The sequence below is a fragment of the Ciconia boyciana genome, chromosome 9, assembly GCF_034638445.1.
Source record: "Ciconia boyciana chromosome 9, ASM3463844v1, whole genome shotgun sequence".
In the NCBI taxonomy this organism is placed as follows: Eukaryota; Metazoa; Chordata; class Aves; order Ciconiiformes; family Ciconiidae; genus Ciconia; species Ciconia boyciana.
Window position 1 is genome coordinate 42,501,178 of NC_132942.1, and position 12,793 is coordinate 42,513,970.

General features: G+C 39.5%; 1 protein-coding gene across 1 annotated transcript in view; it reads right to left on the minus strand.

Moving 5' to 3' along the window:
- Positions 1–6,388: 6,388 nt before the first annotated feature.
- The window catches only part of KCNG4 (potassium voltage-gated channel modifier subfamily G member 4), a 36,005-nt gene continuing 29,600 nt past the window's right edge, over positions 6,389–12,793 (minus strand). The window contains exon 4 of the mRNA XM_072872799.1: positions 6,389–7,262. Coding sequence (XP_072728900.1) covers positions 6,477–7,262 — 786 coding nt within the window. The 3' untranslated portion in view covers positions 6,389–6,476. The remainder of the gene's footprint in view (positions 7,263–12,793) is intronic.

Genomic DNA, 12,793 nt, shown 5'->3' on the forward strand with positions numbered 1-12,793 from the left:
CAGTTTCCCTTAGGTATCTTTGTATCAGTATGAAATTAGTTTAATTTGTTTAAGCATGCATACTTACAGCTTAACGAGCTGATAGCATTATCTTTATCAACTCTGGAAATGACTGTACTAAATCCTACTGACTGCAAGCACCATTCAGGGTATGAACCTATGTATCAGGCTTGGAATTACAGATAGAGCTGGTTTCAACCTGTATGGTTTCACCCTCTCTTTCCTAAAAATATCCTGTAAAAACCATAGTAATTGGGCTGTATGAGTCTATTAATGTATCTTTGCTGAACTGTGTAATATTTTTTTTCTTTAATCATGAGTAGCTCATAGCTCTTTCGTCTCTCTGAAGGTTTGACATTTCCTGGAGTTTGTTGTCTTTGAGCTGAGACTATTTTTGTGAAATTCTCATATAAAAGTCTCTCAGAGATAAAACAGCTCTAACTAATTGGGTGTGGAACTAGGCAGTTAGGAAAGCTTCAGGATAGCTAGGTAAAGTAAAACATCAGACTAATGAAAACTTACATAATTTGGAGAAGCAGATCTTCAAGGCATAAAGTTTTATGATTGTTACCTGCTTTGTTGTTCTGGTGAAGCTATTTCAAGAACAGTGATTTGCAAGTGAAATTTTAATTAGAAAATTTTAACAGATATTTTCCTAAAAGGCAGCGTAAGACACTTACAGGACAGTACAAGACCTGTTGATTGAAGGACATAAAAGCACTTCCTTAGTTTTATTAGTATTCTGTGTTCATGAGTGCAATCTAATTATCTTTAGTATTTGTCACACAGTACCTTTAAGGTTATGAATTTTAATAAAAAAATTCTTTAACGAGATGGCTTTTTGTATAGCAGATGAACAATTCCTGATGTGGGCTTCCAAAGTGGGCAGGCAAAACCAAAAGAAGCTGTGGAACTAGGAAGGTACTTGGTCAGCGTCCTGTCTGCGTGGGAGGTGACGGGGACCTGGATGTGAAGTTAAAGTAAACGATGGAGCATCAGCAAATGATCATGCTGTTGGTCTGAAATTAAGTGAAACATCATTGGATTCTCACAGAGACATTGTGAGGGCTTCATTGCCCTGCAAGGTCAATATAAATTGTACCTCATCTACTTTAACTTTAGGAAGAAGAAAGATTCTGTACCACTCCATTTGTTCTTCCTGAGAATAGTCACAGTTTCTTGAAAGCTGATGGAAAGAAATTATTTTGACAAAGCTGAGATAAACCTGTTGATTCGTAGTTACTGTCTAACTGACTAATACTTGGCTGAATGCTAGAACTGTCAAGCAGGAAATTTTGGAAGATATTATGACTTCATTATATGCATGTATAGAGTTCTATGCTAATATGTTAAGTCCTAAAGGAATTTTTAAACAAAATTGTCAGGTATGAAGCAGTAGACCTTTTCATTTAAGATTTAAAAATTTTAAGTGTTGTTTCAGGATGATTAAGTTTTATTACTTAGTTATGGTAGTTATTACTGGTGATATAACAGACTATAACTTTCAGAAGAGGAACACCCGAAGGGTTTTCTACAGCCTTTCACTTTTAGACATACTCTTGATTTTTACAACTGGTGTAGTTATGGCAGGAATCAAGTATGGAAGTAATGAAATCTGAGCTGGATTTTCATCCCTCTTGCTGAATCTACTGTAATATTCTGCTAAGGTGCTCCTTAAGCACTTCTGCTTGGTGCTGATGATGCAGGCCTGCAATTTTTATGTGTTTCCTTGGTACTATTCTGAATGCAGATCTCTCTTACAGTGAAGTAGCTTTGGGTTAGGTTTTTTCCCCTCTATGTGAGCTTTTCATGGTGATCAGATACAGGCATAAGGGAACTATAGGAACAATAAACTCTGGGGAAAATAAGTTTTTGAGAACTAGCTTCTATCAGAAGTAAAATGGTAAAGACAGGAGCACAGGGGGAAGGGAAACACCTTAGTTCTTTCTCTTCATCATCTTTTCCTTGTGAGTATCGTTTTAGTCATCCAGAAAAAAAAAAAAAGAGTAACCTAGCGTATTAGGTTTCATCCTAATATTGCAAATTAAGAACTGAAGGTTCCTAACAAGATCTGCGTCCCATATGCAACAATCACTTTACCCAAACTGGTCGGGGAGTTCTGCAGACGTTGGCTGAGCTGAATGCCGGTGTTTCTGTAAGGAGAGAGGAGTATTCAGCTCAGTCTCTGGGCTTTGCCTGCTGGGAAAATCCAGTTTAATGCTCCATGTCAGATGCCGGAGGAGAACCCAGCGTGCATATTGAGTACCAGATATATTCACAACCTTGTCCCATTTCTTAGGGCTTTGCCAGGTATTGTGCTGTGGCTAGGACTCAGGGAAGCGGTGAAAACCCCATTTAGCTCAGATAAACCATTGCTACAGAAGCAAAATAGAGAAGGAATTTAATACTTCCAGTAAAATGCGCTAGAATATCTACCTTTTTACCATGCAGAAACCAGACTCCATTTAAGAAATGTGAGTATTATATCAGCCTGTTATCAGTTTTAACTTTAACATGCGGCTAATAATTTATTACTTGTCGAAGTAAAAACTTTCTAACACTCCTTCAGGGAATGTGCTGTACTTTTCATTTCCTTGACCTTCTAGGTTTTCATCATTATTTATAGATTACTGCAATGTATTAAAATCATTTTCTGAACAAAAAAGAAGGGGACAAAAGTCTTTCATTAGGAATAAAATCAGAGGGGGCATGCAGGGTGTAATTTTTATCAGCAGATGTGCTTAATTGTTCAAAATAACTGCAGAATACTGTTTGGGTATGTTCAAAATAAAAATGTTGACCAATACAAATTGTAAATAGTTCTGCTATAATTTATGCATAGGATATGCAGTACACTTAGTGAATTCTTTTGCAATTTACTCCTAAAATAATGTACTATTCCCTCCAATGAATTTATGTGACTTAAATAATAAACCTGGTAACTTTATATTATGAATACTAGTGACTGGATGCAAACTTCAGTTTGCCAAACACAGATGAAAAGCAAATTTCAGGAGATCTAACAGTAGGTTGAAATAATAAAATACTGAACCTATGAAACTAATGGGAGTTCATTACTGAAATAATAATAAGTCCATCTTATGTAATGCTTCTCTACCAGAGGAACTGATGAAAGTCAGAGGAGAAACGACTGGAGAATAGCTGGGAGATACAAGGGCTGCAGTAAGAATTTGAAACAATCTGCAGAATCCCTGAAGAAATGAGAGTCAGGTCAAAGCAAAGGTCTTAGCCCCTCAGTACTGTTTCGACATAATAAAAAATTTGCATTTAGTCCGTGATCAAAACCCGTTCATTGTGTTTTGGTTCCAAGTCAGACCACTAATTGGAAGGGTCCTGGATTGCATTTTCATGTGATTCTGTCACTTTCTGCCTGGTGTCCCTAGCTGGTTTGCAGAGCAGGGTATCTATCGACTTCCCCAAACAAAGCAGCATGGTGGAGAGTTTTGTGGGTCCCTTCGTTATATGGTAGAGTTGTTGCTGTATCAAAGTAGCAATTAGAAGCCTAAAAAGAGACGTAATGCATTGGTGAGGGCTGAACAACATGGTTTCCCCTGGATAATGGGTGCTGTTCCTCTGCTGCTTCTAGGATTTAGATTCAGGGAAAAGGCTTTAAACTAAGAGAAGCTGGATGCGAGGCACCTAAACTGCTCTTTTAATTAAGTCTGGTTATGAAATGATATGATCTTGGCAACAACAATATCTGCTAATTGTAACTGCTTGTTCTGAATTTGTTACTCAGTTGAGTTACATGGGAACTAAATGTTCCTCTCAACATATTTTTTCCCTCCCTAGTAACACAATGAATCATGAAGGACATTTTCTATGAAAGCTGGTGCAGCCCAGACCCAGCTATAGGAAGAGATTAAGTTAGAAACCAAATTATATGTTATGGTCCTGATTCTGCTGAAAGTACAAGCACTTACTTCACTGTTACATGCTGGTGATTTTTTGTTTGTTTGTTTTACCTCCATGTTTCAGCACATTCTTACATTGTGTTTTGGAAGACCTTACACAAGCTTAAATGCTTGTCTGAGTCAAGGTTTGGATTGCTGTGAATTTGGATGCATGTATGTCCACAACCCCACCTACATCACAGAACCTGTTGGACATTAAGCTGTTATAAGTACTTGGGCAGTAAAAGTTTTGATATTTTTCCAGCTATCTACATGTTTAGAGCAATGTGGCTGGGCTAATTTTCTGTGGGGCCATGTTAAACTAACTCCTGAACTAGCAAGAAAACTGTTAATCAGAAGAAGCAAGTCAGTTGCACTACCTAATTGTTTGTATTTCCAAAGAGTGTGTCAGTGGGGAGCAATGTCTTTTTAAAGATGTGGCTGTTCTGCATCAGGATACATGTTCTAGCAGGGAACCGTCAGCAGGGAGCAAGCCCTGTCTTTGGCTCTGCCAGACCAGAGGGGCAGAAGTGGGCTGTGCTGGGTATTGTGGCAGTGTGCAATTGTTTTTCCTAAGAAACTGGAGTAACTAAAAAAATACAGACTTTCCCAGAGAAATGCAAGTGGTATCACCATGCGTATAGGACCCTGGAGAGGTCTGGGTCATGGTCCAGACTGGGGTTGGATTTTGTCTGATTTACCATCTAGTCCTTTTGTCTGGTTTACCAAGTAGTCCTATTGTAGAGAATAGCTGGCAAAAAAATAAATGCAAATAGCAAAAAAATAAAAATAAAAAATCAGATGGACCTAGGCATAAACCAGAAGAAATTCCAACCTTTATGTGGCAAATATAAATGCCTGTCATCTAATGTTGACTTCGTCCAGTTGTGTTGGAACATCCCATCTCTAATCCGCTACAGTTTCTCTGGTTTAAATCATAGGGTCAATAGCAAGATAAATCCAAGAGATTAATTTGGGTCACGTGATCCAAATCGTGCCAACAACTGTGCTTTGCTGTACTTAAGCTATGCAGCACAGCGAGGATAGTATCTAAAAACCGAAACTCCCAAATGCCTGCATGAAGTTGCATAACTCTGCAAGCGACTGTGTTTGTGTGTCCACGTGGGAGACGGGTCACAACACCTGGAAGTACTCCCTGGGCTCCAGACTGCAGCGTACTGTGCAAGAACGGTGCCTGCTGAAGACTGGGACTGAACGGTCGCTTCACTGAGCTTTGCTCCATCACAAGGTCGTGGGGGACCTTGTAAGATTTAAGAAATGGAATAATGAAAGCTGAAAATCTGATTACAAAATAATTTAGGCCTTCATTCATCTCAGCACTTAAATACATGCCCAACAGTCAGTGTGCCAGAGTTCTGCCGATATCAACAGGACTGCTTACAAACTGAGGAGCTGTGAGCTGGCCCAGGCCCTAAACACACAGGTGTTCACACAGACCTGGCCTTCATGTCTTGGTATCAGTTTTCACTAACTGCGTTCACAGCATCTAAAAGGTCGAATTGTAAAAGATCGTCTAGACTATCCCATGAAGTAGCATTGTTGACTTCTGTGTAGTTCTGTCGCTTACTTCTGGCTATACTTGGATATCGCAAAAGGGACATTTTCCATTTGCATTAGAAAATCACTGCCACTGCCTCTCTGGCAATCATTCACCTCATTCTTTGCTATTTATACCTTTAGGTACTTCTGAGCTGTCATCTCATTTTCAATAACTCTGTCTTTCTTCCAGAGAAGCCATCACCATTCAGTAAAAAAGATAACACCCACTCTTTTTAATATGGTCAGTAAGCTTGGGATTTTTATTCCTCATTATTATTTTAAATAAGTATATGAAAAAGAAGTTTGAAAACTTTTGCTGTCTAGTATGAAATGTTTACAGTTTGCAGACCGCAACTGCATTTCGAGCAAATTCTCTTGCAAACACTATGTATTTTATACAATAGCAGTGCAATTTGTTATTTATAGATTGATCGTCTGGCTACAGGCAAACTTTGAAAGCTTTCACATACAGTGCTTTTATTTTAAGCTTATTAGTAGCTTTAGATACAGAATTCAGATTTGTATCGAGGCTTCTTCTGTATGCCTGGTGGATGAGCATTGTATAAACAACCGTGGTGCGTAGCCCTGAAAGAATCCATTCTAATGCTTGGCTCAAGATGTTAATTGCAAGAACATTGGAAACTCAAAGGCAAATAAAATGACAAGTGTATTTGTGCCAACAGAAGCTGTTTTGTTTGTTACTCGTTCAGTATTAGGTATTCAGCAAGATACATGACTGGCAGAGACAAAGTTTATTCTTATTAGTCATAGAGAAGAATTAATATTTATTATTGAATAAACTCTGACTTTTGACATTCTCAAAACCTCCAGCTCCATAATGATGTGTTGGAGCTAGCTGCATTGGCTTGACTGCTTATTATACCTATGCTGGCAGAGAAAATTAGCATCATAACCTATGTTGTTGCTTTACTTTGTGTATTATGTTGACATACATATGTGTATATCTCTATTCCTGTTCTTGGGAACGTTTTACAACTAGGCTTAGTTCCCTCTGTAAATGTATTTGATTGGTGATGCTTGATCCTCCAGGATCAAGCTGTCTGTCTCATTGAAGGTGTCACTTTCGCCAGAGTGATTGGCATTTTTTACTCTGCTTAGCCGAGACTGCAATCGTTCATGTTCTTTTCTCAGCTCCGAGTAGGAATGGGAGAAAGTGTGGAATATTGATGTTGCAGGAAAAGACATGATGAGAATCCCACTGAGAATGCTGCTCAGAGCCACCATCTGGCCTGGGACGCTCCGTGGTACCATATCTCCATACCCCACAGTGGTCATTGAAATGATAGCCCACCAGTAAGAAGCAGGTATGCTTGTAAATTCAAGCACCTTCCCAGATTCATTCTCGGCGAGATAGACCAAAGGAGAAAACAGGGTGACAGCCACACATAAGAAGAGTAAAAGCAGGCCGAATTCCCGTGTGCATCTCCGAACTGTGAGGCCCAAAGTCTGCAAGCCCAAGGAGTGTCGGGCAAGGCGCATTACATACAAGATCCTCAAGGCACGTAAAACCCGTAGCACCAAACCAACCTTCTCCAAATATGTGTTGCTGCTTGGCCTGTCATCCTCCTCATTCGAGTTGTCCTCTGAGAAGATGAGGGAAACGTAATAGGGTGAAATAGCCAAGAAGTCAATGATATTTAGGGGTCCTTTGAAGAACTGACACTTGCTCCTTGCCTGAATGAATCGGAGGCAGAACTCCAGGGAAAACCAAGCCACACAGATGGTCTCTATGACGAAGATGTAATAGCACTTCTGGGAACACTCGCCCTGACACAAAACAAAAAGAGAATTAAATAAAAGAACAGTCTGTGAACTAGAATCCAAAAACACTAAGGAAGAAGCAATATCTATCTGCTTGAGTCACTGGTATCAGAAATAAACAAATCCCAGCTAGCAGGTAGTCGTATGGCAGCCATCTTTCAACAGTGTATAGACGATAATGAGCACGTGAAATATCTGAATGAACAGATGTATCTACCTGCTTATTTTTATTATGTTGCTTCTTCCAGTCTAAATGAATGAAACTTATCTCTGTATAAAGTCTTGGCATGCAGCCTATGAGTCCCAAATAAGTCCCACTTTCTGCTCTCAAACAGAAATTAATTTAAACTTGACTAGTTTGTAAGCCTGTACAAAAATCAGTTTCTCTTCAAAAGAAAGATTAATGTTTGAATGTCTCTGTAAACTTCTGGTGCTTTCACAAATGCTGTGTACTCTGGTGCAATTAAAAGTGGTTCAGAGATATTCATTAAGTCATCTGGATCCTTGGCTCAGTTATGCCCTATATAAATCATGTTTCTTTCTGTACATGCAAATGTTTTAATCTAAAGGAAAATAAATATCCACCCAGTAGGTGAAACTTGCCGTGAAGAATCCTCTCCCAGTATTGAGGCCACATGCTACCAGCAGTATTTTCTCGGTTTTGTTATCAAAGGAATTGCTTTAGTTGAGCTGCCTTGGATTCACATTTTTTATTTTCCTGAGCTGAGCTTAAAAAATGAAACTTCTTTTGGCCTATTCCAGTGAAGTGAAGAAGCAAATGTAAATTAACTCATAATTATTTGGGGAAGCAAGAGACTACACTGAGCTTTGTCCTTTAGTGATGGGCAGCCACTAGGTTACCTCCATCCAAAGAGCAAGCTAACGGATGGACACATTGGTTACAGGGACTGCGGTGTACATACTGCCTCCTTCATACGCACAAGTGTCTGCTTACTGGATTTCAACTGGCAGAAAACAAACCAGGTCCTGCCACCATTTTTTGCCTTATAGAAGATAAGAAATAGCAATGAAAGCAGCATGTACTGCTTAGCAGCTGGACACCTCCCCCTGAAAGGAACACATTGTTCTTAAATACTGGTGTCACTGCTTTCTTACACACCCTATCATCCTATTGATAAATATATTCCTTAACCTGTACAGAGAATTCATATGTTCTGAAGAAACCTGGTCTTGTGATTGGACTAATGCTGGGTTTTTTGCTTTTAAGCATTGCGAATAAGTTTATTGAAGAATTCCACCTAACAGGTACTTGTATGACATTTTCACAGTGGCATGCTGCTATTTACATTAAGTTCTTGCATCGGTGCAAATATCTGGATTACAGTTCTAATCCAAAACCAGTTGAAGTGAACTGGAGTCTTCCATGGACTTTGGCTGAGTTTGAAGCAGCCTTGTGTGCTTTTCTTTGCTGAGCACATTATCAAAACACCGGCATATGAAGTGTATGGGGTTTGAATTTTTGGTGAAGATGAGAAATCTCGGCTCTAACTGGGAACCAGAGAAAGGGATTGACTAGTATCGCAAGCCTTTGAAATTCTGGACTCAGAATATGGATTGTCACTGCATGTTCCAGAAAACCCAAATGTAGAAGGCGGTAATTTCATTTTAGATTTTTAAGCTGCTTGAAAAAGAATATGTAGCAAATAGCTTTTTCCAGCTACAACTTTGGTACATGAAGGCTTAGCAAGGTTAAAGTGTCTTCTCCTTGTATTCATGCTGAACAGGGACTTGCATCTCTGAGATGTTCACAACTGCAGAAGATCAAGCAGTACTAGGGATGATGAATGAGGATCTGTGCAGAGAAAGAACCTCCTTTTGGGAGAGTAGAGTGGCCATGAGTTATTCAGGAATAACTGCAGGCCCTTGGTTCGTGAAACGCTTTTTTGTAACCTCTGTAGAATGCAGTCAGGGCTGCTGTATGCATCTTTCCTGATAGCCTGTCTCTGAAATTAAGCAATTTAGACGAACAGTTCCTCATACAGTGTTAATCATTCTCAGCCAAATTTCGCAAGCAATATTGATTAAAAACACCACGGGAAGCACATACCCCTACTACTAATTAAACTTACTACCAATGTTCAGTTGCCCTCTGCATTGCAATGTGATGTTGGTTTTTTAGAGTGTCCCTTGTGATAGAATTACTGCTATTCTGGGGAGTAGCAAGTCTTTTTGTTCAGGCAGGGTTTATATCATTGGGTATCTGAGGTTCCCCCGGTAAAATGGTAACATACCCCTTAAGTATATATTTTACCCTCTCTAACCCTCAGAACAATTGAGCTCTGTAGCACCATTTGGGGATTTTTCCTCTTTCTGAACAGTAGACTGTCAAGATCATAATTGATCTCTTAAAGCAAACATCGCAAAAGGTAATGAAGACTTGGCCCTGCCAGAGTTACGCGTACAGGATCGGGTTATAGCCCCATTTGAAGTCATTGCCATGGCAGTGCCTCGAGTGTGTTGATGTTTGCAGAGCTGCTGGCTTGCCTTGACGAGATTGCTTGCAATCAGCAGTTGTTATGCAGTGTTCACTTTTTCTGAGTTGTAAATTATTTGTACAGTGCAGCCTGGACTCTGCACAGACCTGACTGTGGTCACTCTAGTGATGTGCCCTGTGAATTATTCATTGTTCCCATCAAGATTTATCTTATTTTTTGTTAACGGGGCTGAATTTCCAGTACATCTGTTACTTATTTACCTTTATACATTTACAGGTGATATTTCTCTCAGATCATCATGTAGCTTTCACTATTCCTTCCTTGGAAAATACAAGAAAAGAAATTTTGTTTGCTGGAAGTTATAACTGTTAAGGTCTAGGGTGTCTTTTGAATTGAGGGTGAAATTTCAAGGTGTAGCATTGTAAGGACTGGTTGGGAGATTTTTTTCTTCTCACCATCCTCAGTTGCCTCAGTGTTCCCCATGGAAAGTTATATATATTTAGAGAAAGCAATTTGTGCAGTCAGCTTCCTAAATGCGTATTTCATTTTTCAGAGGAGCATCCTTCAAATCAAAACTTTTCAGGAATGTTACTGTGCATTTTATTTCTCCTTTGTGCATAGTTGTGGATGTAAAGGATGGTGAGTTCTCCCCTGTTAGCACACTTTGTCTTTTTTATGTACTTTGCTAAAGACATTTCAGAACTGTTTGCCTATGATTCAAGCCACGGTCCCTTTTTCTGCTGCAGCAAACAAAAGAGTGACAATATCACAGTCTCTGACAGTGTGACTAACTCAGAGAATTCTGTGCTTCATTTTTTTCGGAAGAGACAGAAAAAGAAGGATGTCTTTGCTTCAGACATGCCTACACTACGTGAAGGCATGCAGCAAAACCAGCCCTGTTTCTCTCAGAGAGAACTGATTTATCCATGCAGCACAGTGGTTCTGTATGGAGGTGTCTAACTCGAGCCCTAGAAATAATGCAGCTGGGCTACCATCTCGCAGCGGGGCCATTTCACTCCGTTACATGGTGTAGACGTACCATGATTTGGTCAGTCCATATACAACATCTGCCAGAAACTTCCAAGCCTCTTTCTCTGCTTGTCTTTATTTCTTTGTCACCAGTGTCTAGAAAGAGAGTGTAAGACCCTGGCTTTATGGGACCTAATGAGAACATGCTCATTGATTTCACATTGGGAAATAGATTTCATCTAGTGAATTTGTCTGTGAATGTTCTATATATTACGAATATTTCTGTATATCATGTAATATATGTGGTATGGTTTATATAGAATATCCCTCTAATGTCAGTCTCTTTGAAGATTCTTGATGCTTTTGAACATCCTGTTCAAAAGCAGCGAATATTGGAATAAGAGGGAAAAAGAGGAAATATTAAGTACCAAGCCAATTTCTGTTTCTCCCAGTATTTTCGATGATTTTTAGACCTCAGAGTGCTTTAGGTTCCACTTACAACTGTTGTCCAAAGAGCAGGCAGAATAACAAACTGACTTCAAATACTATGTTCTTACCGAAATACAGATGCCTCTATGTCAGTGGTAGATTTCAAAGTTGCTGTTGTCACCAAATTCCCATTAGGTGTTAGTTACTTTCAGTGAACTGTCAAATTATGGCCCAAATACTCTGATCCATGGAAAGGTTTTTTTGCATAAATAGCCAATAAAGGAATTTCTGTGCCACAATGACTTCGATATAGTTCCTCTTTCTGAACAAAGCAAACACGTTTGGGAAATTCTAGTGATCGGTGCGTGCTGACACAAAACACAACAAACAACTCCCTCTCTTGACCTCACCATTAACTAGAGCAGAATTCTGAGCTTTTATTTTCAGATCTTTGAGTCAAATTTGTCACTGACTTCTTTCTCCTCCTGTCTGCATTTTTGCACCCGAAGTACCATGTTGTAGTGGAACCTATAAAAGCTCCAAGCCAGTATGGTGTTGACTGTGAACATGAGGGGAAGATGAGGTTTTATTTATAACCGACCACAACATATTTTGGGTGGGCTTTTTCAATAAAACCCTCTGACATGTTTTACACTACTGTAGCATCAATCAGTACTCAAACTATCATCGACTCTGACGGAGAACAGTTATCACAAAGCCAGTGGTGAGTGCGTATCTAACTCTTTATGCTTTATTCATCCTGCAGATTTACTTTTGAACAATGCAAGAATTTATCAGGATTTATGGAACTTGCCTCTAGCTGAAATTCTACAACGTATGATATAAATGTAATAAAATAAGTGCCTGGTATTGATCTTATGTATGAAAAGAGCATTTGTCTCAGCAATGAAGGAAACAATAATTTGTATGTAAAAATATATATACTGAGCCTGATGCCTGAAGTAGTGAGAGATTTCTTAAATTTATAAACCACCTCAAAGGAGCAAAGTGGCTGTTTCAAACTTCTGTACCACCAGAGATAATAAGCAATTCATGCTTCCTTTCAGTATTGCCTTCCGCTGTGTAAGGCAATGGCTCATTTTCTGGGTTCTCTTACGCGTTGGAATGTTTATAGTGTTACAGTAAAATTGCCCGTTTTAGGATACTTCTATTAACTTCTCGTTAGATATGAAAAAATAGGCGCATAATAAGATATAAGAACAGCAGTACTGAGTCCAGTTAGCCCAGCACCCTGTTCCAACAGCCTGAGCAAACAGATGCCCAAGGCAAATCTCCCGGCTTTTATTTTCCACTCCAGAGCTTCCTGAGCTGAAGGTGGTGGTCGTGTAAACCAACTGAATTGCTCTTCTATAAAGTTTGGCCATTCTTTTGTCTGCTGCCTATTGCACGGAGACTCACCTCTTTGCTTTGAACTAGGCTCCCGTTAGTTCCAGCCGATGCCCCTAAGCTCTGTCACTGGAAGGGACGCTGGTTGCTTGATTGACATTTACTCGTTTCCTGCCATTTGCAATTTTGTAGACCTCTGTTGCAGCCACTGTCGTAGCTTGTTCCCATCCTGAGGAATTCTGCCTGCCTTAGTCCTTGCATTAAGTCATTCCATCCTTGCCTTTCTCTGGCCCTTGTCCTTTTTGAGGTGTAAGGGACTGGGACTGCAGTTTTAAA